The following is a 25,136-nucleotide window of genomic DNA, read 5'->3' on the forward strand; positions in this document are numbered from 1 at the left end:
GTGGGGGGGGGAGCTTGGAGCCAAGACAGGAAACTGGGATTAGGACAGTTCTCTAGAAGGGCCCTGCCCCAGATAAAGCTTTGGCGTTGTCTGTCATTGGGCCTCTGAAGTTCAGGCATGTGGCGTCTCAGGAGTCACTGCTGAGCTGGCAGGTGAAGGGGCTGGCGGGGGAGGGAACTCATTCTGGTCCAGCGCCTCCTACACGCCTGTTACCTTCTGTTCTGTCCGCCTCGGCACAAGGCAGGCCTGAGTCAGGCGCCCTCTTGCTCCTCTTACAGCAGGTCCAGGTCCAGGGCAGCTTCCTCAAGGTGCTCTTGGCTTACCTTGGGTTTTATTATCCCGACACTAGTCACAAGTGGGACCATCGACACATGCTCCCCCTTCCCCGGGGTCTTGAAGAAGGTCCAAAGACCCGCTGGCTTTAAGGGCCTTGTTCCTACTCAGTTCAGGAAATGTTGATTGGCCCAAAAAAAAAAAAAAAAAAAAAAATTCCAGAGACTCTGAAACCAAAGTTCTGATTTGTAGTCTCTGACTCCCTTCTGAGTAACTGAAAGCCTGTTGTTTTAATGCTCAAACCCCTTCCCTCCTTTCAATACCTTCCCTGCCAAAGCAGAGGATATACAGATCCCGTCCTCCAGGCAGGCCCCCTGCCCTGGCTTGGAGACAACCAGCATGGAACACTGGTCCTCCTGTCCTCGGGTTCCTGTGCATCCCGGGACTCCCAGGCGCCCATTTCACTAGGCTGCCAAACCTCACAGTAATGACCCCTTTAGGATGTTTTCTCCTGAGTGGGTATTTTAAGAGAAACTAAAGCCCACGCAGGGTATATACCCAGCACAACAGCTAGTGAGTGAGAAAGCTGGGTTCGGGCCAAGGCTAGTTCAAGTCCTTCGTGTGCTGTCTCCTTAGATTGCAGAGGTGACCTTCATCGTGGCCAGCTACATGAACCACTGCTCCACAGCTGTGAGCCCACCCACTAACCCGCCGGCTGCCTGCCAGCCTTGGGAACTGGATGCGCGGCACTTCTTCACTTCTGTTCCCCGCGCTGCCAAGGGGCCGACGTTGCTGTGACTGTTTCTCCTGCCCCTTTCCCCACCCCCACCTGCTGCCTCTGGGATGAGAGAGATGCATCCTGGGGTGCGATGCTACTGTGATGGGTCTCACAGCCCTCGCCCACCCTCGCCCGTTTGTTCTGTGAAGTGTGTATATCAGTGTCCATGGAGCCTTTTACTCTAGGTGCCTTATAACGTTTCAGGGCCAACCTTTACAAATCCAGACCCAGTAGAAAAAGCACTCTTTTTTCCCCTCAAGGATACTGAGCCCTGGATGCTGCCTGATTCTAGACACAGAGAGAGATGGCCCACCGCTACCGGTTACTGAGGGCATCAGTGCTCTAGGTCAGGTTTTTGCACTGATACACTCAGGGAGACCACTCTTTCTTAGCCAGATATGGTCCTTATGTGGGGATGGATACTTGAAGTTTTCCCGGCATCCCTCAACAGGAGAGGACTAAAATTTCTAATGCCCCCACTCTGACAAGAGCCTAGAACTCACTAAGACTGGACTTCGTTTCCCACGTGGGGAAGGCGTCGGCAGGGCTGGAGGAGAAGTAGCCTCAGGGCCCTCCTTCCCCTACCGCAGATGAGGAGGCGGCGGTGGGGCCCTTTGGGGACAGCTGCACCGACCTCTGCAAGACAAGGCGCAAGCTGGGCTGAGACCAAAGCTCTTCTCCCTCACCCTGGACTGTCAGCACAATTGGGTACAAGCAAGCACGGCAGGGGGTAGGTCCAATGGAACCGCTCCCTGTCTCATCTTAACGACTGCATGGGGCTCGGTGGAGGCTGTGCTTACTACTGTAGGACAAAGTGGTTGTCCCTGCTCTTTGAAAGACCAGCAGATGCGCTCTGCTTTTTGCTGCTCTGTGAGGCCACCCAAGATGAGTCAGGAACAGAAGATCCCTCCAGGCTCGTGGGCCTGGATTTGCTCCCTCTGGATTTCCAGCGAACCCGCGCTGGGAACCAGTGTGAGGACAGAGCACTCGTCTGTGTTACCTGCCTTGGCCTAAGAGTGTCAGGCCCCCTGCTGATACGAATATCCCCTCTTCCCTGAGTGAGGCCTTCTGTTGATTGCAGAGGTGACCTGTCTCCACCCTCCCCTAACAGGAAAAACAAAACGAAAGAGTTCATTCATACTCTGATTTTCCAACACTGGAGAAACTGCGTTTTATTTCATAGTTCTAAGGCAGTCTTACCATTTGTCAATAAAGGCTGAACAAACGATATGGATTTAGCAGTAGCATCCAAGAACCAGGCCTTTAACCCCAACAAAGTGTGTGTGTGTTGCACACTGCAAGAACTGCAAGGCTGGAACTGGTTTACTGGAACACCTTAGTGGCTGTAAGCTTCTGCTCTCTCACTCTTTACATCAACAGGCATGACGAAAAAAGCAGCACATCAGAGTGTCGGCCTCTTTTAAACAAACTTGACTTTGCCAGGCTGGCAATTTTATAGCTGTCTCCCATTTCTGTTCCTGCCCTTCCCCCAGGATTTGGGATTTAGCTGAGACATTTCTACCTCAACAGGTGACATGTCCCATGTCCCCGCAGGCTCCTGAATAACCCTTCCAGGGCTGGTATAAAAGGCAGAAATTACAGCTCTAGTTTTGTAAGATCTTGAGTGGCTCTAAAGTAAATAAGAATATTATCATCTACCCAGGAATTTTTTAAAAAATCCCAAAGAAAAAGTAAGCAAGACTGGAGCTGTGTTCATACTGAATTTGGGGATCCAGCTATTCCCCCCGCCCCATCTTCTTCCCAGCCCTTCAGGAATCCTGCCCTAATTCGTTAATTTTACACAGAAGAAACTGCCATGTAAACAGAGGCTTCTGTAGTCTGGCCTTTAACATATCTGGAAACCAGAGTCAAATTTCTGTCTGGCTTTTTGTCTCATCCCTCTTGGCAAAAGAAGTTTTTGAAACCATAGACAATGCTGAGTAACGAGAGTATTAATGTGCTTAACCCCCATGACTGAAATGCCATGATCAAGTCTGTCAATAAAAAGCAGCTGCCTGAACCAAGCAATTCCTTGTATGTTTTGGAAAGAGATCTGCTTATTAAGAGAATCATCATAAGCTAACCCTGTATGGGCGCTAGATGGGCAGAGGCTCATCTTTTGTAGGACATCTTCCTCCTACCAACCAGTACCTGAAGGGCTTTTTTTTCCCTCCCTCTCAACTTTTATACAGGGGTACAGTGCAATTGGAAATTACCTTTCTCAAGAGATCTGATAATCGATTTCCCATTTTCTTGCTCCACAAATTGCAACAAAAAGTAAACTTGAATGTGCTCAGGAATTTCACAAAGTGCTCTTTGTCAGTGTTACTTCTGACGTATGGTTTCGAGGTCTCCCCTCAGTTGGTAAAGTACACAAAACCTGACAGGGGAAACCCTAAAACATACATAAATATTTTCCGCCGCATCGCACGGAAAATAAGTTAGATTTCCAGTCAGCTGCTCTATGGCTCTGGGATCCGCCGCATCCAGACTGGTTCCTGGGCCTGCATCCACTTGATGGTTTAGAATCCGGAAAATAAACCAGTCGCTGTGGCTGAGGAGTCACCTCCCCTGGGAGATAATACTGATCACGAATGCTGGGACTCACGGGCTGGTTGACGTGGATTTCTGGTGTGCCAAGATCTCCTGGCAGCTCCTGTATACTTCAATCAAGCAGTCCAGCCGGGGCTTGGCACTCTGAATTCCAAGGGGGAGAAGTGCAGAGTCAGGATGAACGTCAGAGTGCTCAGGGCTGCTGCATCTGCAGTCTCTCACCCACGACAAGGGGGTCCAAACGGCACGGGTGTGGCCTCAGAGGCAGAAGTTCAGGCCTCACAGCACCTCGCTGGGAGGAGTCCCTTTGTAGGCCCACAGCCCAGCCTGTGAACTGCAGAGCAGGAGCTCAACAGTTTTATTTACTTTTTAAATTATTTTTTTAGGGCCGCACCCATGGCATATGGAGGTTCCCAGGCTACGGGTCGAACTGGAGCTACAGCTGCTGGTCTACACCACAGCCTCAGCAATGGGGGATCCGAGCCACATTTGCGACCTAGACCACAGCTCATGGCAATGCCGGATCCTTAACCCACTGAGCGAGGCCAGGCATCAAACCCTTGACCTCATGGTTCCTAGTCGGATTTGTTGCTGCTGCGCCCCGAAGGGAACTCCAACAGTTTTAAATCTGTCTAAATTTCATGATCTCCATCTAAGAGCAAGCAAGAGGAATAACAAGGATGACCCTCACAGGAAGCGAAACAGTTCTCAGAGTCAAGAAGGGCAGTTTAATATGTAACTATTGAGGAGTTCCCTTGTGGTGCAGTGGGTTAAGGATCCAGTGCTATCACTGCTGTGGCACAGGTTCAATCCCTGGCCCAGGAAATTTCACATGCCACGAGTGCGACCAAAAAAAAAAAAAAGAGAAAAGTAAATATCAAAAATTATTTTACATAATAAAATGTAATACAAATTAAAAACCACAGAATGGGAAAAAAATACATGGAAAGCAAATTTAATAAAAGTTTGCTACCCCAAACATGTGAATCGTTACAACACATAATCAGTATCTAGATTCTACTTGACTAATAGAGGAGATGGACAGTTTAAAACAAGAAAATATAGATAATACAAGGAAATATGAAAAGTCTCTTTGCACTGACAGAGTTAGAAATACAGGAGTTCCTATTGTGGCTCAGCAGAAAAGAACCCAACTAGCATCCAAGAAGATGTGGGTTTGATCCCTGGCCCCACTCAGTGGGTTAAGGATCCAACATTGTGGTGAGCTTGCATCTGGCATTGCTGTGGCTGTGGTGTAGGCTGGCAGCTGCGGCTCCGATTTGACCCCTAGCCTGGAACCTGGATATACCTCACCTGCGGCCCTTAAAAAAAAAAAAAAAAAGGATACAAATTTAATAACTCTAAATTCCTTTACCTACACACTAAACTAAAAAATAGCTAAACCCACTGTTAGTCAAGACTATAGAAAAGCAAGTACAAATTCCCAAAATACGGTAAAGGTGTCCAGTCTCTGGAGCCAACTCTCAAACACTGTCAAAAATCTTTGAAACTTCATAAGCTTTAGTAAAATAATTTTGAACTATAATGCAAAAGGCTTTTAGCTTAGCTGCCTTAAATCCTTTGTGAAAAAAGAAAGGTGGAGAGACAGTTTACTGCATACATAAATATTTTATATATCTATAAAATATTATAATCATGTTTGTATAAGTGTTTTTTTTTTTTTTTTGTAAGAAAAAACCTGGACATGATTTCAAAAGTGAACAAAAGAGTGACTAAATAAACTGATATTTGATATGATACAATTATTTAAAATAATCAGTATAATGGCCTCTGTGGCTGCATGAGAATACGCAGATTTGAAAAGGAACACACCAAACAGTGTAGAACAGTAGGTGTAGATCAGTAGCATCTCTGTAAAATCACATACTGCCTGACTGACAGAGACAAAGTGGCTGAATGACGATTTTTTTTTTTTGGCTTTTTAGGGCCGCACTGGCGGCATATGGTGGTTCCCAGGCCAGGGGTTGAATCAGAGCTACAGTACTGGCCTACACCACAGCCACAGCAACGCAGGATTGGGGCCCTGTCTGACCTACACAGCTCAAGGCAATGCTGGATCCTTAACCCATTGAGCGAAGCTGAGGATTGGACCCTCATCCTCATGGATACTAGTCGGATTCGTTTCTGCTGTGCCACAGTGGGAAATCCTGAATGATGAATTATAGGCAGAAGTTGCTTTAGGTTTATTTTTATCTCTAAAATTTGTATACATTTATAACATTTCTGAAAGCCTTTATTTGCCTCAGAAGGGAACTTTGTTTTTTTTTGTTTTGTTTTTTTTTTTGTCTTTTTGCCTTTTCTAGGGCCGCTTCTGCGGCATAAGGAGGTTCCCAGGCTAGGGGTCGAATCAGAGCTGTAGCCACTGGCCTATACCAGAGCCACAGCAACTCGGGATCCGAGCCTTGTCTGCAACCTACACCACAGATCACGGCAACACCAGATCCTTAACCCACTGAGCAAGGCCAGGGATCGAACTGCAACCTCATGGTTCTTAGTCAAATTCATTAACCACTGCGCCACGACGGGAACTCCTCCAGGAACTTCTGAAGTAACTAAAATCCTATTTCTCAGTAAAAACAGCCCTCAGGTATCCTCAGATATTCCTGACAACATAAGATTACTCCTGAACAGAAGGAGCAGTGGATCTACATCGAGGTGGGGGAGGGAGAGGATTGTCTTTGGGAAAGAAACTTAAGTGTTCTGTGCTCACCTGGAAGAGAGGTACTACTTGGGATATCCCCTGTGGGTCCACTGGATCCTTCAATAAGATGCAGAGGTAGTAAATCACTTTCTGCTGTAAGAAAATAAACCAAAGAGCAGAGTTCTAAGTCAAGCTCAAGTTTTCTTTGCTTCAAGGGAAGGCGCAAAACTTGTTCATAAATGAGAGACCACTTGATAGCTTTGAAGTGAGGGAGAAGCATATTCTCGTTTTTTAAATGAAAAAAGACACAACAACAACAAACCAGAGGTTTTTTTGAAGCTGGGCTAGAAAATAAAGTTGACTTGCCCTCTATCCATGAAAACCTGCTGCATCTCTTTAAAAATAAAGGACAGGAGTTCCCACTGTGGCTCAGTGATTAATGGATCCGACTAGTAACCATGAGGTTGCGGGTTTGATCCCTGGCCTCGCTCTGGTGTTGCCGTGAGCTGTGGTGTGGGTCAAAGATGTGGCTCAGATCCTGCGTTGCTGTGGCATAGGCTGGCAGCTGTAGCTCTGATTTGACCCCTAGCCTAGGAACCTTCATATGCTGTAGGTGCGGCCCTAAAAAGCAAAAAAATAAAGGACATGTATTTTCAATGCAAATTTCACTTTTATGGTCTATAGACAGGTCATCCAGAAATAAAACACTACAAATAACCAGAATGGAGAACTCTCAAGTTTAGTTCTGTGACACCAGTAACTTTCGGTATGAAGACAGTGTAGATCCAGACACACCCCGTGGGCTCCCTCCTCCAGAGAGGCCAATAATATTTGCCACTTAAGGGAGTTCCTACTATGGCGTAGTGGCTTAAGGATCCAACTGCAGTGGCTTGGGTCACTGAGCAGGTGCAGGCTCGATCCCCAGCCCGGTGCAGTGAGTTAAAGGATCCAGGGTTGCCGCAGCTGCGGCTCGGATTCAACCCCTGGCCTGGGAGCGTCCACATGCCACAGCTGAGGCCCTTAAAAAAAAGTTACTGCTTAAATACTTACCATGTAAATAGCCTCATTAATGACCACATCCTTCACCTTGCCCATCTCAATGAAGGTGGTGCTTTCTTTGCCTGAGGCATAGGATGAGGTCATCTGGATGCCAAGGGAATCAATGATTAACAGAGTCTCCTGATCAATCTTCACAAAATGGAGGTACCCGAGCAGGCCTAAGAGGGTGATGAAGATGGCAGCAGAGAGGATCATGCTGTTCTGAAGAGAGAGCCAGACACGGGCGGTAAGATTACCCAGTGGTCCTCCCCATAAATCTCTGCGGTTTAATAAGTCAACTTTAGGCGGTGGGAAAAAGCCTTCGTCCTATCCTGAGTTGAACAGATAGGAGGAACATGCAAGGAGGAAGAGGAAATGGCTTTTATTTGGTCTCTGTAGTGCTATAAAAGCATGTGATGAAATACATGCAGCTGACAAATGGAGAGGTCTAGGGAAAAGAACCTCCGTCAGCAAAATACCCACCATCACACCGCTCTCCAGAGAGTTTCCTTCCAGAATTGTAACTTAAGGACTCCGATCTTTGCTTCCCATGCTCCATCGGTAAAACAGACAGCAAAATCACCAACTGAATAATAATAAAATGCTTAGCACAGTGTAGCAGATAATGCTCAACAGCTACTCCTCCTTCCAAGGCCATCTCCAAAAGACATCTAAGAAGAGAAGGCCCCTTCATCCTGAGGTTTTGGTGCCTGGAACTACCTGGCCTCTGCCAAACCGTGTGGAAAGCTAGGCTGAGGACATCAAGGGTGAAAGAGCAGTACGATGAAAACACAAAATCATCTGAGTCTCTCATGCCTTCAGAGCCCTGACTTTTTGTTTTGTGAAATAATACAGGTCTTACCATCTAGGGCTAGTTTAGTTGTTTTGGGTTGTGGCTGACTGACCAGGTGAAATGACTAACTGATGTGTTAAGGGCGCCCAAAAAGGTATTTATTTCTTTGAGTCTAAGACACATTTACAAACTTTTTTAACATTTCTTAAGTAGAAAGTTTCTATTGGGGTATGTTTCTTTCATGTGGCACTGTTTTCTCTTTTTTTTCCAAAAATGTCTTATTTAGAAGGATGGCACGGGGGGCGGGGGGAAATGATGACCTTGAATCAAAAGAGAGGGCAGGAAGTGTTTCATTAAACTTTATTATTGACAGAGTTCCCGTCGTGGCGAGGAGCAGTGGTTAACGAATCCGACTAGGAACCATGAAGTTGCGGGTTCGATCCCTGGCCTTGCTCAGTAGGGTTAAGGATCCAGCGTTGCCATGAGCTGTGGTGTAGGTCACAGACATGGCTGGGATCCTGCGTTGCTGTGGCTCTGGTGTAGGCCGGCAGCTACAGCTCCGATTCGACCCCTAGCCTGGGAACCTCCATATGCTGTGGGAGCAGCCCAAGAAATGGCAAAAAGACAAAACAAACAAACAAACACAAAAAAAAACTTTATTATTGACAAGACACCCTCTCTGACCTACCTCTAGTCAGGCTCTCCTAAGCATCGGACCTTGGTGTCCATACTTGTTGGGCCTGCATGGTCCAACAAGCTGTAGCAAGAATCTTGCCAAGTGAGTTTAGAGAATTCTCTCACCCCTGGTATCTGATCACCTTGGAATCTGATCACCTTGGACTGCCTTTAGCAAAAATGCTGTCAAATCAGCTTAGCCAGAAGCCCCCTTTGCCCCTGAGGTTTTCTTTGAGTAATTTTCTACCCACGAACCCCCAACCCTGCTCCTTGACTATAAATTCCCACTGACCCCTGCTATATTCAGGATTGAGCCCAATTTGATACTGAGGTCTCTTTTCTCCAATTACAATTGTTTCTGAATAAAATCTGTTTTTACCCCTTTAGCTACTGACCAGCTCTGGTTTTCCTTGAAAGTAACTTTCTACTTCTTTCTACGTTAACACATAGTTAAGTGTCAGATCAGAGGTCTGCAAACTGTTTGGACCTGTGATCTGTTTTTGTCTGGTCCACCTTCAGCTAAGAATGTTTTTTACATTTTTTGTCTTTTTCCAGGGCTGCACCCGTGGCATATGGAAGTTCCTAGGCTAGGGGTTGAATTGGAGCTGTAGCCGCCAGTCTACTCCAGAGCCATAGCAACGCGGGATCCAAGCCACATCTGCCACCTACACCACAGCTCACGGCAACGCCAGATCCTTAACCCACTGAGCGAGGCCAGGGATCGAACCCGCAACCTCATGGTTCCTAGTCGGATTCATTAAACACTGAGTCACGCAGGGAACTCTGTTTTTTACATTTTTTAAGGGGTTGATAAAAAGAAAGAAAAAGAGAAAAAGAAACAGAAGAATATGAGACAGAGACCTGTAAAGCCTAAAATATTTACTATTTGGACTTTTAAAGAAAAACTTTGCTGACCTCTGTGCTAGATAATCATTTGTGGATTAACAAATGGAAGATGGAGAAATCTTTGTGCTGGGTCTCTGATGATCCAGAAACACTTTTAGTTAACTGAGTCTAGCATCTAGTACAGTAGTGTCTTGTACACAGTGTGAACTGAGTTAAGTATTAGGAAGAGTGGAGAATGATAAAATTCGGTTCTGGCCCTTAGAGATTTATTAGAGGCAAGATCAATATATAAAAAATACTTTTGGAGGATACTGTGATACTATTCACTAGAAGTGATACTTTTAGAAGTGCCTAAGACTGGATTAAAAGAGAGAGAGAGAAAGCAACAAAGAGACTTAAGCACACAGGAAGATCCCATGAAGACGTCCAAGGAAGCAGGATTTAGCTGGTACAGAGGAGGTAGTGGTTATTGACAGATATACTTAGCTGAGAAAAGGAAGGAGGTCGGATATTCTAGGAATAAATAAAGACTTAGAATTCCAACAGAACTGTGAGTTCAAAAACTGGGAGGGAAGAAGGGATGAAGAACATGATATACTTAGGGGATTTGACCCATATTAGCATTTCTAGAAAGTAATCCTTGCCCCAAACTTCATTACTACCTACATTTTTTTTTTTTTTTTTTGCACTTTAGGGCTGCATCCGCGGCATATGGAGGTTCCCAGGCCAGGGGTCTAATCGGAGCTACAGCTGCCAGCCTACACCACAGCCACAGCAACACCAGATCTGAGCTTCATCTGCGACCTACACCACAGCTCACGGCAACATCAGATCCTTAACCCACTGAGCGAGGCCAGGGACTGAACCTGCAACCTCATGATTCCTAGTTGGATCTGTTTCCGCTGCGCCACGATGGGAACTCCACTACCTACAATTTTTTATACTTCATTTTTCTTTCTGAAATTCTAACAATTCAGTATTCGTTTGGGTTGAAGTTAAGCCACATGTTTTAAGGAATTTCTTCATCAGACTTCTCATTCTAGCTGAGATTCATTACTCTAATAGTTTTGAATAGGAGGAAAGAAAAGAAATTTTGGTACACAGGGCCCTTAAGAAGTGTTGCAGTGGAGTTTAAAGGAAGCTGAAGTTACGGAGCCTGGACATTTGATGGGGTAAGTGGGATATACCAGGATGGGAGAAATGCATACAAAAGGGAGCTGGCACAATAACAAACTTCCCCTATTTAAAAATTTTGCCTAAGTAAGCCCTCCCCAAGGAGGAGACATCATAGTGTAGTGAGAAGAAATGGTTTCAGAGTCAGCCCTGGGTTTGAAACCCAGGTATGCCATTTACTAGCTTTATCACTTCGGATAAGTTATTACTCTGAGTCTTGATTTTCTTCTAAGGTTGAAACAAGGCATTTAGTAAAGCAGCAGGCACTTGGTGGGCATTTAATAAAAATACCTGTTCCCTCTTCCTCACATGACTACATGGTCAGAGCTCAAGCTCGTATTGAAGTTCAGCTATATTATATATTAAATCTTTTTACGGAAGGGGAAGGACGGTCCTGGCAACTTAACCAATTCGAGTGACTTACAAACAAGCTTTTCAATGCAATTTGGTACAAATTAATGGATGCAGTATGGGAAACAATACCCAAACTATAGAAATAAATAGCCTTGCTGTACTTAGCTCTAGTTAGGTCACTCCTGGGATAATACATTCGATTTAGGGCACTACATACGAAACTAAATTACTGAAGAAAACAATAAGGATGATTCCTTTTATTTGAGGGCTGTCACAAAGCCACTACATGTGACCCTCACAATGCTGTGAAAGTGGCGTGGCAGATATTAATTGCATTTTGGAGACGTGAACATTGAGGCCCAGAAAAAGGGAATGAGTCTAGAACTGAGCATAGAAACCACCCATGTCCAAAATTTCACAATTTAAATTTGGGGAAGGGATCGGGAGGAGGAGGAGTTAGGCTGCCTTGAAAAGGAGATTAGGAAGAACTATATCAAACTCTTAACTTGCTTGTGTGAACTGCGGAGGCAAAGACACACGGAGGCAAAGACATTACTGTGGCGGCACAGGCAGTTTCTAGAAGACTTTAAGGTACTGTTAGCAGTGATTCCTCTGAGGAGTGGAAGTGATGGATGATGACGATCCATTTAGTTCTCTTGAACTCTTGGACCTGAATGACCATGCGCGTGGACTACAGAGAGCACGGGGAAGTTAATGTTTTGGACTGTCGTGCAAGGACTAGCTCCATCTGTATGCTGGGTGGAATCAGGGAGCAGAGCAGCGGCCCGTGAGCGGGATAAAGTACAGGAGCACAAACGTCACTAAACCTAAGGAAGAGAGCTGTCCAGCAGCGGAATGGCGTCCCCAGAACCCTCCCGTTTCCTCCCTCCAGCCCTGCGACTGGAGGAGGGTCCGGCGAGAGGTCTGGGCTCAACCCTAAGACCCTTCTAAAGCCGAGCCTCCGACTCCGGCCCGCGGGAAGGGGCCGGCCGGCCTTACCTCGCAAAGCGTGAAGAGTCCGTAGGCCGCCAGCCACACGGTGCAGGTGACTGCGGTGAGCGAGCGGAACGAGATCCGAGGGCAGCTGAGACAGAACTCCCGGCAGGACGGGGAGTAGTAGCGCCGCTGCAGGGCCAGGCGGCCCCCGCAGATGTCTGAGAAGCTCTGCTCGTCCTCCATTGCCGGCTCGCCTCCACCAGGCCACGCCGCGGCGTCTGGCGCGCCCTCCAGCGTCCTCTCGCCGGCTCTGGGCGAGCTTCCCGAGCGGGGTTGGCCACGCCCCTCCCCCGGCTGCGCGCAGCCGCAGTTCCGCCGCCGACAGGAGGGACGCTCTTCGGGTTTAGGTTTTTCCACGCCCTGGCCCAGAGGGATTTGAAGATTATCTACCCCAGAGATTCAAAGGGGGCCAAGGCCTCAGCGGGCAGATTAAAACAGCTGTTAACGTGCTTTCGCCCAACAAACTGATTTCTATTTCTAAGCCAGAGTACGCCCAAGGAGACAGCCCGCAGGTATTTGTTCATTCATTCATTCATCCCGGTGCAAGGCAGTTTTAGGTGCTGAAGGGGTACAGCGGTGAACAGTATTGACAAAATCCCTGCTTTCTAGTAGTTTCCTTCCTATTAAGAGAAACAATATGGAAATAATCTCAGAGTGCTCTTGGCAATAATAGGACCTGCAGGGCTACCCGAGGACTTTGAAGAGGGCAGACGACATCCTCTGAGATGAGACACTGGAGCTACAAGTATAAGGTGCCAGACTGGTCTGAGGCAGGTCTGGAGAAGAAATTTGCCAGGAAGGAGGACCAGGAAAAAGAAAGCCCCCGAGGCTGGAACAAGATCGGCTTATTGAAGGAATCAAAAGGTCAGAGAGGCTGACGCATAAGGAATGCAGTCGGCTGTTGGGAGGTAGGTAGCGGTCAGGACCAGGAGGATTTTGTATAGGGCTTGGTAAGGAGTTTAGATCTCACTGGCTAGTTGTCCTCTCTCCCAAACCACTGCCTGGAGCATTGAGTAGGCAGACAAATCCTGGCTGGGAGGTTAGCAAGAGCGGAAGATGATGAGTCTAATTATTATCCCTTCCTTCTGCCATCAAAGGAGTTCCCTTTGTGGCCAGTGGGTTAAGAACCCGACTAGTATCCATGAACACCTGGGTTCGATCCCTGGCCGTGTTCAGTCAGTTAAGGATCCAGCATTGCAGGGAGCTGTGGTATAGGTTGCAGATGCAGTTTGGATCCCAAGTTGCTGCAGCTGTATCTCTGATTCTACTCCTAGCCTGGAAATTTCCATATACTGCAGATGCAGCCCTAAAAAATTTTTTAATTAAAAAATAAAAAACCAACAAAAAGAACTTGTAAATCTTATTGCAATTTTTTGTGAAATTGATCAAGAAATATTTACATTTGGAGTTCCCGTTGTGGATCAGTGGTTAACTAATCCAACTAGGGACCATGAGGTTTCGGATTCGATCCCTGGCCTTGCTCAGTGCGTTAAAGATGTGGCATGGCCGTGAGCTATGGTGTAGGTCACAGATGCTGCTCGGATCCCGAGTTGCTGTGGCTCTGGCACAGGCTGGTGGCTATAGCTCCGTAGACCCCTAGCCTGGGAACCTCCATATGCCACAGGAGTGGCCCAAGAAATGGCAAAAAGACAAAAAAAGAAAAGAAAAAGAAAAAGAAATTTTTACATTAAAAAGACAAATATAACACATTTTGTTGACAAACTCCAGTCTTGCTGCTTGCTGCTAAAAAGTCAATACTCAAGAGGCAAGTGCTGGTAGAAACAGAAAGATTGCTTTAATCCAAAAGCTGGCAATCTGGGGAGAAAGTGGACCCCTATAACAAGACCAGCTCCCAAGATTCTGTTTGGCCATGGAAGGTTTTCAAGGGAGAAAGGGAAGTAATCTCAGTTAATTACTGAGGTAGGCGGTCCGATTCGTCGACATCTCCCACTGTGTGCAGGCTCGTCTACTTCTTCTGACCTTTCTTTAGAGGCTATCTTGTTTACGCAGTTTGCTTGTGAGATTACTGAAAGGGAAGCTGGGGAAGAGATCTGGCCATCTGTGGCATTCCCGTTGTGACTTAGCGAGTTACAAATCCGACTAGTATCCATGGGGATGTGGGTTCAATCCCTGGCCTCGCTCAGTGGGTTAAGTATCCAGCGTTGCCTCAAGCTCTGGCGTAGGTCACAGATGTGGCTCGGATCTGGTGTGGCTGTGGCTGTGGCCAGCAACTGCAGCTCTGATTCAGCCCCTAGCCTGGAAACTTCCATATGCCACAGGTATGGCCCAAAAAAGAAAAAAAAAATTCTGACCAACTGTTAATGACTTATTGTTCATTTCTTTTTCTTTGATCTAAGGAACAAAATATGTGTGATCAATAGATTTGAAAGGTGTGCTTGGGCTGGAAGCTAGTTAAAATATAGCTTTGTTAAAGTGACAAGATAAAAGGGGTCTCCTGCAGAGAGCTCTTTCTTGCAAAAAGCAGCTTACAGTTTCACCTTGTTTAAAATTCTATTTTGGCTTATCTATACAGTGTGAATATATGCTTCCTTATATAGCTTTTTTAGTGGTTGCTCTAGGTATTATGTTACATATATACAAAACTGTTTTAGAAAAAGCTTGGTCTGTGTTTCTCCTTTACCTTCACACTGCTACCACACTCACAATACTTCTGACACCAAATGTTAGGAGAAGTCCCCACACCAAGGGCAATAAATCTGTGACGCCAGTTGGTGTCAGTTCTGACACGATCTACCCAGAAATAGTATCAGATCCCACAATTAAGGGCTCGGTCCCACGAGACTTCTCCCCACTTGGCTGCACATCCGAGTTCCCCGTGACCTCCTCTTTCTTGTCTTAGGTGGAGACATGACGTGCCAGGCACCACCGAAACCCTAATCAGACTTACAGTCTAGAAGGTTGATTCCCCCACCCCAACAGTGCCTTGGAGACCAGTTAAACTTCATTCATCATGGGATGTTCCCTTACAACTGCGCTCTACCCCCACCCCAAACCATTACCCACCCACATGCCTAAGGAGATTGCCTCCCTCTCCCCCTTGAATACTGACTTAGCCCAGGAACAAAGCTGTGCTAAAAATAGAAACTACCCCTTTTCCTCTATAACTAACTGCTCCCTAAGCCAGCTGGGAGCCCCACGTTCTTTCTCAATGTTCCTGGCCAATCTGAATCTGTTAGTCAATAAAACTCTCTTGATGTCTCAGTGCTCCGTCCTCCTGCCTCTTCTTTGATTTTTCTGCTCTAACGTCTTGGGTTCAAGTATTTGCTAGAATGGCTCACAAAACTCAGGGAAACATTTTTACCAGTTTATTATATAACAAAGGATGTGATGAATATCCAGATAAAGAGATACAGAGGACAAGGTCTGGGAGGGTTCTGAGTGCAGGAGCTTCTGGCCCCGTCGAGTGAGATACATCATCTTCCTGGTATATGGAGGCTTCACCAACACGGATGCTCTCCAAACCTTGTACTTTCAGGATTTTAATGCAGTCTTCAGCATGTAATCATGCTCAATCATTACATCCGTTTCCAGCCACTCTTCCTCTCTGGAGAATAGGGCGGGGAGCATAGGCTGAAAATCCCAAGCTTCTAATCATGGCTTGGGCTTTCTGGTGACCAGCCCCCATCTAGGATCCCACCAAGAGTTGCCTTCTTAGAACAAAAGATACTGTTATCGACCAGGAAACCCCAAAGTGTTTATGAACTTTGTGTCAAGAACCAAAGAACAAATATTAGAACAAAAAATGTTTCTAGGACTCTTATCACTTAGGAAATTACAACTGTTTTAGGAGCTTTGTGCCAGGAACCAGGGGGAGAGACCAACATATATATATATATATATATATATATATATATATATTGTCTTTTTAGGGCCACCCCCACGGCATACAGAAGTTCCCAGGCTAGGGGTCCAACTGGAGCTATAGCCGCTGGCCTACACCACAGCCACAGCAATGCTAGATCTAAGCCACGTCTGCGACCTACACCATAGCTCGCAGCAAAGCCAGATCCTTAACTCACTGAGTGAGATCAAACCTGTGTCCTCATGGATACTAACTACTCAGATTCATTTCTGCTGAGCCACAAAGGGAACTCCATATACATATTTTTTTTTTTCTAATACCTCACAACCATTTATCACAGTCTACTGGTATCAGCATTTTACTAGTTCAAGTCACGTGTAGAAAGCTTACCTCCCTTTACTCTTCCGCATTTATAATAGTCTTAATAATTCCTCTACATTCACTGAGACCCATATCAGACAGCGGCATACTTTTTTCTCCAACATCAAACATAATTTAGAAAACTCAGGAGAGGAGTTCCTGTCGTGGCTCAGTAGTTAGCAAATCCAACTAGGAACCATGAGGTTTCAGGTTTGATCCCTGGCCTTGCTCAGTGGGTTAAGGATCCAGCGTTGCCATGAGCTGTGATGTAGGTCATAGATGCAGCTCAGATCCCGTGTTACTGTGGCTGTGGCATAGGCCGGCAGCTACAGCTCTGATTTGACCCTTAGCCTGGGAACCTCCATATGCTGTGGGAGTGGCCCCAGAAAAGACAAAAAAAAAAAAAAAAGAAAGAAAAAAAAAGAAAACTCAGGAGAAAGAAAGTCTATTTTTTGCTCTTTCGAATTGTTTTCTTCCTTCCTTGATGCTCCAAGATTCCTCCTTTTAGCATTTTCTTTCTGCTCAGACAACATCCTTTACCCATTTTTTTAAGGTTGATCTGTTTGTGACAAATTCTCTTAGTTTTCCTTCATCTGAAGATGTCTTGATTTCCCCTTCATTCCTGGGAGATATTTTCATGGGATATAGAATTCTGAGATGACAGTTTTATTTCAGAACTTGGAAAATACTGTGTCACTCCTCTGGTCTCCATGGTTTCTGATGGAGAATGTCTGTCATTTGAATTTTTTTTCCCCCTTAGGTAAAATGTTTTTTCTCCACCACTGCTCTCAAGGTTTTTTCTCTGTCTTTAGTTTTTAGATGTTTGACTATGATATATATTGGCACGAATTTCTTTGGGTTAATCTTATTTTGTGTTTGCTCATCTTCTTGAATCCCCAAGTTTAGGTCTTATCAAATTTAGGAAATTTTCAGCCATTATTTCTTCACATGTTTTTTTCAGCCTCGCCTTCTTTTGCTTCTCCTTCTGATCAAATGACATAATTTTTAGATGTGTTTGTTATATTTCTAAGGTCCCTAAAGCCCTTTTCTTTGCTTTTCTCCAGTATTTTTTTTCTCACCATCAGTCAGATTGAGTGAATTCTATTCTATCTTCAAGTTCACTGATTCTTTCCTGTCTCTTTCTATTTTGTTGTTGAGCCTATACATTGAGTTTTTAATTTAATTAATTAATTTATTTATTTACTTTTGTATTTTCTAGGCCACACCCACGGCATATGGAGGTTCCAAGGCTAGGGGTCTAATCGGAGCTGTAGCCACCGGCCTACACTAGAGCCACAGCAACGCCAGATCTGAGCCATGTCTTCAACCAACACCACAGCTCATGGCAACACCACTGATCAAGGCCAGGGATCGAATCCGCAATCTCATGGTTCCTAGTCGGATTCGTTAACCACGGAGCCATGACGGGAACTCCGAGTTTTTAATTTTAGGTATTTTATTTTTCAGTTCTAAAATTTACATTTGGTTCTTCTTTGATACCTTCTATTCTTTACTGAGACCAAATTTTTCACTTGTTTGAAGTGTGTTTGTAATTGTTTGTTGAAGCATTTTTATGATGGCTGCTTAAAATCCTTGTCAGATAATTCTAACAACTACACCATACTGCTATTGGCATATGTGAATTGTCTATGGTTATTCCAGTTGAGATTTTTCTGATGAATGATTTTTTTTTTTTCTTTTTAGAACTGCACATGCAGCATATGGAGGTTCCCAGGCTAGGGGTCAAATCAGGATGGTAGCTGCTGGCCTATGCCACAGCCATAGCAATGCAGGATCCACGCCACATCTGCAACATATACCACAGCTTATGGCAACACCAGATTCTTTTTTTTTTTTTTTTTTTTTCCTTTTCTTGGGCCGCTCCCGCGGCATATGGAGGTTTCCAGACTAGGGGTCGAATCGGAGCTGTAGCCACCAGCCTACGCCAGAGCCACAGCAACGCAGGATCCGAGCCATGTCTGCGACCTACACCACAGCTCACGGCAACGCCAGATCGTTAACCCACCGAGCAAGGGCAGGGACCGAACCCGCAACCTCATGGTTCCTAGTCAGATTCGTTAACCACTATGCCATGACGCAACACCAGATTCTTAACCCACTGAGTGAGGCCAGGGATTGAACCCACAACCTCATGGATACTAGTTGGATTTGTTACTGATGAACCACAACAGGAACTCCTGATGAATGACTTTTTATTGAAACCCGAGCACTTATCATATTAGGAGATTTTCGATCTTTATTTAAATCTTCTGTTATAGCAGCCCTTCATTTCAGATAAACTGAGACCTGGAACCTGGTACCCTTCACTGGAGTGCTTGTACCTGGACAAACATCCCCTCATGCAACAGGATACAAAGAAACTATAAGAGACTAAAAATAATTCCACATATGGGCAGTTGGGACAATTAAGAAAAATAAGATACAAACAGGCCACAAAACCAACTTTGACTTCTGAGGTGCTGGGAGCAAAAATCACTGTGCACAATCCCTGCACACAGACCACCTAAGCTATGTCTCATGCCCAACCCACCTACCTGCCCCTATTGTCACCCGTTTTAAGGACCCAAGAATCTCCCCTCGTGGAAAGAGCCTGGGCACGTGACTCTTGTTCTCAACTCCCTCATGCTGCAGCATGAATCCCAATAAAGACTTGCCTGAAATTCTTATCTAGTCTCTCATCAACATTTATTGATTAGAGTCCAGGGGCCCAGGCTGGTAGCATACTGACACTGCTCCAGCAGAGGAAGAGAAGCATTACCACATTACTGCAAGGTAGAGGCAGAAGTCCAAGTTCCCCACTTGGCCTTCATTGACCCCTGGTGGGGACGAATGCAATGTACCTTTGGGCAGCTTCCCACACATCTAGGCTTCCCACAGGTTCTCCACTGAGACCACAGAATGGCATTAGGGGAAGCTATTACCATTCAGCCGTCTCTGATTTCACCCCAGCAGCAGGGTGGGGCTCCTCTCTACAGCCTGGTGAAGGTGGAAGTCTAGGTCTCTCAGTCAGCCTTTGTGGCAGGGGTAATGATGGGCCTGATGTTTTTTTCTGTAGCATTTAGCCAGAGTAAAGTAGTTATTGTCTGAAAGTTTGCAGTGTTGCTAGGCTGCTCTTTATATGGGCTTTTGGCTAGAGAGTGTGGGTTTCTACTGGCTATTTTCCCAGTTGCCATCTTCTCCAGCAGGTGGTCTGAGATAGATGAGGCAAAAAGAAAACCCAGTGAACGCACTGTGTCCTTCCAGGGTCCCTAGCATAGCCTCTGAAAGGCTTCCTTCTTCCCGCATTTTGGAGTCTTCTTTGTATTGTTTTATATAAAATATTCAAGGATTTTAGCTGTTCTTAATAGGAAAGATAAGGAAAGTTATGTCTACCCTAACTTTCAGAGGAGAATTTTTGTTATCTGTCCGTTTAAACTATTTTTTTTTTATTGAGGTGTTATCATTCATGCAGTAAAATGCAGTCTGTGCCTTACTTTTTCTTCCTTCCTTCCCTTCCTCTCTCTCTCTCTCTTTCTTTCTTTCTTTCTTATTTTTACAACTGAACCTGTGGCATATGGAAGTTCCCAGGCTAGGGGTTAAATTGGAGTTGCAGCTGCAGGCCTACACCACAGCCATGGCAACATTGCATCTGATCTGCATCTGTGAACTACACAACAGCTTGCAGCAATGCTGGATCCTTAACACAGTGAGCAAGGCCAGGGATCAAACCCACATCCTCATGGACACTATGTCAGGTTCTTAACCTGCTGAGCCACAATGGGAACTCCCTACCTTTTCATAGTCTTAATGATATCTTTTTTTAAAATTTAATTCTATTGGAATATAGTTGATTTACAATGTTGTATTAGTTTCAGGTGTTCAGAAAAGTGAATCAGGTATACATAGAAATATATCCACTCTTTTTTCCCATATAGGTTATTATAAACTATTGAGTACATTTTCCTGTGCTATAGGTTATTAATCATCTATTTTTACAGTAGTGTGTATAAATTATTCCCATTCTCCCAATTATTCCCTCCCCCCAACAATTTCACCTATGATAAGCGTAAGATTGGTTTTGAAATCTGCGAGTCTGTTCCTATTTTTTAAATAAGTTCTTTTGTACCATTTTTATTAGATTCCACATATAAGTGATTTCATATATTTGCCTTTCTCGGACTTACTTCACTCAGTATGATGATCTCTAGGTATATCCACGTTGTTGCAAATGGCATTATTTCATTCCTTTTTTATAGCTGAATAATATTCCATTATATATATATATGTACTGCCTCTTCTTTATCCGTTCCTCTGCTGATGGACATTTAGGTTGCTTCCATGTCTTGGCTCTCGTAAATAGTGCTGCCATGAACATTGGGGTGCATGTATCTTTTCGAATTAGAGTTTTCTCTGTATATACGCCCAGGAGTGGGATTGCTGGATGATATGGTCATTCTATATTTAGGTTGTTTTTATTTGTTTGTTTGTTTTTGTTTTTTGTCTTTTTAGGGATGCACCTGGGGCATAGAGGTTTCCAGTCCAGGGGTCGAATCAGAGCTGTAGCCACTGGCCTATACCAAGCCACAGCAATGCCAGATCTGAGCCGTGTCTGCAGCATACACTACAGCTCATGGCAATGCCAGATCCTCAACCCACTGAGCAAGGCTAGGGATTGAACCCACGTCCTCATGGATGCTAGTCAGATTCATTTCCACTGAGCCACCAGAACTCCCCTATATTTAGTTTTTAAGGAACCTCCATAATGTCCTCCATAGTGATTGCACCAATTTACATCCCCATATACAGTGTAGAAGGGTTCCCTTTTCTCCACAGCCACTCCAGCATTTATTATTTGTAAACATTTGATGATGTCATTTTGATTGATATGAGGTCTTACCTCATTATAGTTTTGACTTGCATTTCTCTAATAATTAGTGTTGAGCATCTTTTCATGTGCTTTTTGGCCATCTGTATGTCTTCTTTGGAGAAATGTCTATTCAGATCTTGTACCCACTTTTTGATTAGTTTTTTATTTATATAAATCTCCATAAGATGTTTGTATATTTTGGAGATTAATCCCTTCACGGTTGCTTTGTTTGTAAAGATTTTCTCCCATTCTGTGGGTTGTATTTTTGGTTTTGGGTTTTTTTTTTTTAATGGTTTCCTTTGGTGTGCAAAAACTTTTAAGTTTAATTAGGTCCCATTGGTTTATTTTTGTTTTTATATTTATATTTTTATTTATTTATTTATTTATTTATTTTTGACTTTTTGCCATTTCTTGGGCCGCTCCCGCAGCATATGGAGGTTCCCAGGCTAGGGGTCTAATTGGAGCTGTAGCCACCGGCCTATGCCAGAGCCACAGCAACGCGGGATCCGAGCCTCGTCTGTGACCTACACCACAACTCATGGCAATGCCGGATCCTTAACCCACTGAGCAAGGCCAGGGATTGAACCTGCAACCTCATGGTTCCTAGTCAGTTTCATTAACCACTGAGCCACGATGGGAACTCCTATTTTTGTTTTTATTGTCATTATTCTAGGAGGTGGATCAAACAAGATATTGCTGTGATTTCTGTCAAAAGTGTGTTTGGCCTATGTTTTCCTCTAGGAGTTTTATAGTATCTGGCCTTACATTTATGGCTTTATTCCATTTTGAGTTTATTTTTGTGTTTAGTGTTAGAGAATGTTCTAATTTCATTCTTTTACATTTAGCTGTCCAGTTTCCCCAATACCACTTATTAAAGAGATTCTCTTTCCCCCACTGCATGTTTTTGCCTCCTTTCTTACAGATTAGTTGACCGTAGGTACTTGGGTTTATTTCTGGACTTTTTATCCTATTCCACTGATATACGTTTCAATTTTTTTTGTGCCAGTACCATACTGTTTTGATATTGTATGCAGCTTTATTATATAGTGTGAAGTCAGGAAGCCTGAGTCCTCTAGTTCTGTTTTTCTTTTTAAATGTTCTTTGGCTATTCAGGGTCTTTTTTGTTTCCATACAAATTTTAAAATATTTTGTTCTAGTTCTGTGAAGATGTCATTGACAACGTGATAGGGATTGCATTGAATCTGTAGACTGCCTTGGGTAGTATAGTCATTTTAATAATATTGATTCTTCCAATTTAACAAACAGAGGTTTTACTTTTTTTGTCTTTTTTTTTTTTTTTTTTTTAGGGTCACACCCTCAGCATACGGAAGTTCCCAGGCTAGGGATTGAATCAGAGCTATATCTGCTACACCACAGGCACAGCAACTTGGGATTCAAGCCTTGTCTGTGACCTACACCACAGCTCACAGCAACACCAGATCCTTAACCCACTGAGCAAGGCCAGGGATCAAACCTGTGTCCTCATGGATACTAGTCAGGTTCGTTACCAATGAGCCGCAACAGGAGATCCTGAGGTTTTAATTTTTTTTTTTTATTTTATTTTTAGGGCCGCACCCGTGGTATATGAAGGTTCTCAGGCTAGGGATCTAATCAGAGCCACAGCCACCGGTTTACACCACAGCCACAGCCACGCCAGATCTGAGCTGTGTTTGTGACCTACACCACAGCTCATGGCAACGCTGGATCCTTAACCCACTGAGTGAGTCCAGGGATGGAACCTGCAACCTCATGGTTCCTAGTCAGATTCGTTTCCGATGTACCATAACAGGAACTCCTTCCCTCTTTTTTTTTTTTTTCTTTTTAGGTTTTAATTTTAATGAAGTCTAAGTTAGCAATATATTCTTTTATGGTTAGTGCTGTTTTATGTTCCATTTAAGAAACTTTGCCTCATGTTCATGCAAATATTCTATTCCTTTTTTTCTAGAAGTTTTATTATTTTACCTTTCATATTTATGCTTATGATCCATTTTGAATTACTTTTTATTTAATATGAAGTAAATAATCAAGGCTCTTTTTTTCTGCAGTACTTGTTGAAAAGACTCTCCTTTCCCCACTGACTTGTTGTAAATCAAGTTACTGCATTTGCTTCGGTCTGTTTCCAGACTCTATTATATCCTGTTCTCTTTTGTCTTTCCTGTGTCAACATCCACATCATGACTTTACAGTAGGTTGTGGTTTTTCATGATATTAAGTCTTCCAACTTTGATCTTTTACCTCAAGATTGTTTTGGCTATTCTAGGTTTTTGTGTTTTCACCAAAAATCCTGCTTGGATTGCATTGAATCAATTGCTTTAGAGAGAATTGAATATTTTTTAAACTGAGGTATGGTTGATTTACAATATATAAGTTTCAGGTGTACAACGAAGTAATTCAGAATTTTTAAAGATTATACTCAATTTATAGTTATTTTAGGAGTTTCCATCCTGGTTCAGCGGTAACAAACCCGACTAGTATCCATGAGGATGCAGGTTTAATCCTTGGCCTCATTCAGTAGGGTAAGAATCCAGCATTGTCCTGAGCTGTGGTGTAGGTCACAGATGCGGCTCTGATCCTTCATTGCTGTGGCTGTGGGTAGACCAGCAGCCACTGTTCCAATTTGATCCCTAGCCTAGGAACTTCCATATGCTGCAGGTGTGGCCCTAAAAAGACAAAAATTAAAATTAAAAAATAATAAAAATATAAAGTATTGGCTGTATTCTCTGTGCTGTACAATATATTCTAGTAGCTTATTTATTTTATTTTATCTTTTTTTTGTCTTATTAGGGCCACACCAGCGGCCTATGGACGTTCCCAGGCTAGGGATCAAATCAGAGCTGCCGTTGCTGGCCACAGCAACCCCAGATCTGAGCCATATCCATGACCTGCGCCATAGCTTGCAACAACGCCAGATCCTTTAACCTACTGAACGAAGCCAGAGATTGAAACTGCATCCTCAGGGATACCAGTAGGTTCTTAACGTGCTGAGCGACAACAGGAACTCCATATTTTAGATGTCTTATTTATATTGAATCTTCCAGCCCATTAACCTTATCTGTGTCTCGTTTTTTTTAGGTCTTCTCTAATTTCTCTCAGCAATCTTCTGCAAGTTATCTTGTACCTCTTTCATTAGACTTATTTCTAGATATTTAATGTGTGTGTGTGTGTGTGTGTGTGTGTGTGTGTGTGTGTGTTTTGGTTGCACCCATGGCATGCAGAAGTTCCTGTGCTGGGGTTCGAACCTAAGCCACAGCATTACCCTGAGCCATAGCAGTGAAAATGTTGAGTTCTTAACCTCTAGGCTACCAGGTAACTCCCTAGGTATTTGATTTTTTTTTTTTTTTTTGTCTTTTTATCTTTTTAGGGCCACACCTGTGGCATGTGGAGGTTCCCAGGCTGGGGGTCCAATTGGAGCTGTAGCTGCTGGCCTACACCACAGCCACAGCAACATCAGATCTGAGCCACATCTTCGACCTACACCACAGCTCTCGGCAACACTGGATCAAACCTATGTTCTCATGAATGCTAGTGGGGTTCGTTAATGGCTGAGCCATAATGGGAACTCTGTTATTTGATTTTTTTTTTTTTTTTGTCTTTTTGCTTTTTCTAGGGCCGCTCCTGCGGCATATGGAGGTTCCCAGGCTAGGGGTCCAATCGGAGCTGTAGCCACCAGCCTATGCCAGAGCCACAGCAACGCAGGATCTGAGCTGAGTCTGCAACATATACCACAGCTCACCGCAACGCCGGATCCTTAACCCACCTAGCAAGGGCAGGGATAGAACCCACAACCTCATGGTTCCCAGCCAGACTCGATAACCACTGCGCCACAAGGGGAACTCCTGGTATTTGATTTTTTGATACTCTTATATATTTTAAGAATTGTGTTACCCATCCATTTTTAATAAGATATATTTATTATTTTCCCAGAACCATCAAATTGAAATTTCA

The 25,136-nt window shown here is 44.2% G+C and overlaps 2 protein-coding genes across 12 annotated transcripts in view; one reads left to right on the plus strand and one right to left on the minus strand.

Moving 5' to 3' along the window:
* The window catches only part of PLEKHH1 (pleckstrin homology, MyTH4 and FERM domain containing H1), a 61,144-nt gene extending 58,069 nt beyond the window's left edge, over window positions 1-3,075 (plus strand). For all 3 annotated transcript variants that reach the window (XM_084969534.1, XM_084969535.1, XM_084969536.1), the window contains exon 29: window positions 910-3,075. In XM_084969534.1, coding sequence (XP_084825660.1) covers window positions 910-1,071 — 162 coding nt within the window. In that variant the 3' untranslated portion in view covers window positions 1,072-3,075. The remainder of the gene's footprint in view (window positions 1-909) is intronic.
* Window positions 2,198-12,382, minus strand: PIGH (phosphatidylinositol glycan anchor biosynthesis class H). 9 transcript variants are annotated; one of them, XM_084969538.1, is made up of 5 exons: window positions 12,145-12,382; window positions 7,788-7,890; window positions 7,317-7,521; window positions 6,336-6,419; window positions 2,198-3,938 (listed from the first exon to the last, which is right to left on the minus strand). In XM_084969538.1, the coding sequence occupies exons 3-5, from the start codon at window positions 7,518-7,520 to the stop codon at window positions 3,798-3,800; spliced, it is 429 nt and encodes a 142-aa protein (XP_084825664.1). In that variant the 5' UTR covers window position 7,521; window positions 7,788-7,890; window positions 12,145-12,382; the 3' UTR covers window positions 2,198-3,797. The 9 variants fall into 8 exon arrangements, 8 of the variants coding, with proteins under 8 accessions (XP_084825663.1, XP_084825666.1, XP_084825664.1 ...); XM_084969537.1 differs by having other exon boundaries at window positions 2,198-3,748; window positions 7,317-7,483; XM_084969540.1 differs by having other exon boundaries at window positions 2,198-3,748.
* Window positions 12,383-25,136: the final 12,754 nt, after the last annotated feature.

Source organism: Sus scrofa, chromosome 7 (genome assembly GCF_054392235.1).
Source record: "Sus scrofa isolate SSC_HxYL_T2T_F1_AM1 chromosome 7, Sscrofa_HxYL_maternal_Yorkshire_Landrace_v2.0, whole genome shotgun sequence".
Lineage (NCBI taxonomy): Eukaryota > Metazoa > Chordata > Mammalia > Artiodactyla > Suidae > Sus > Sus scrofa.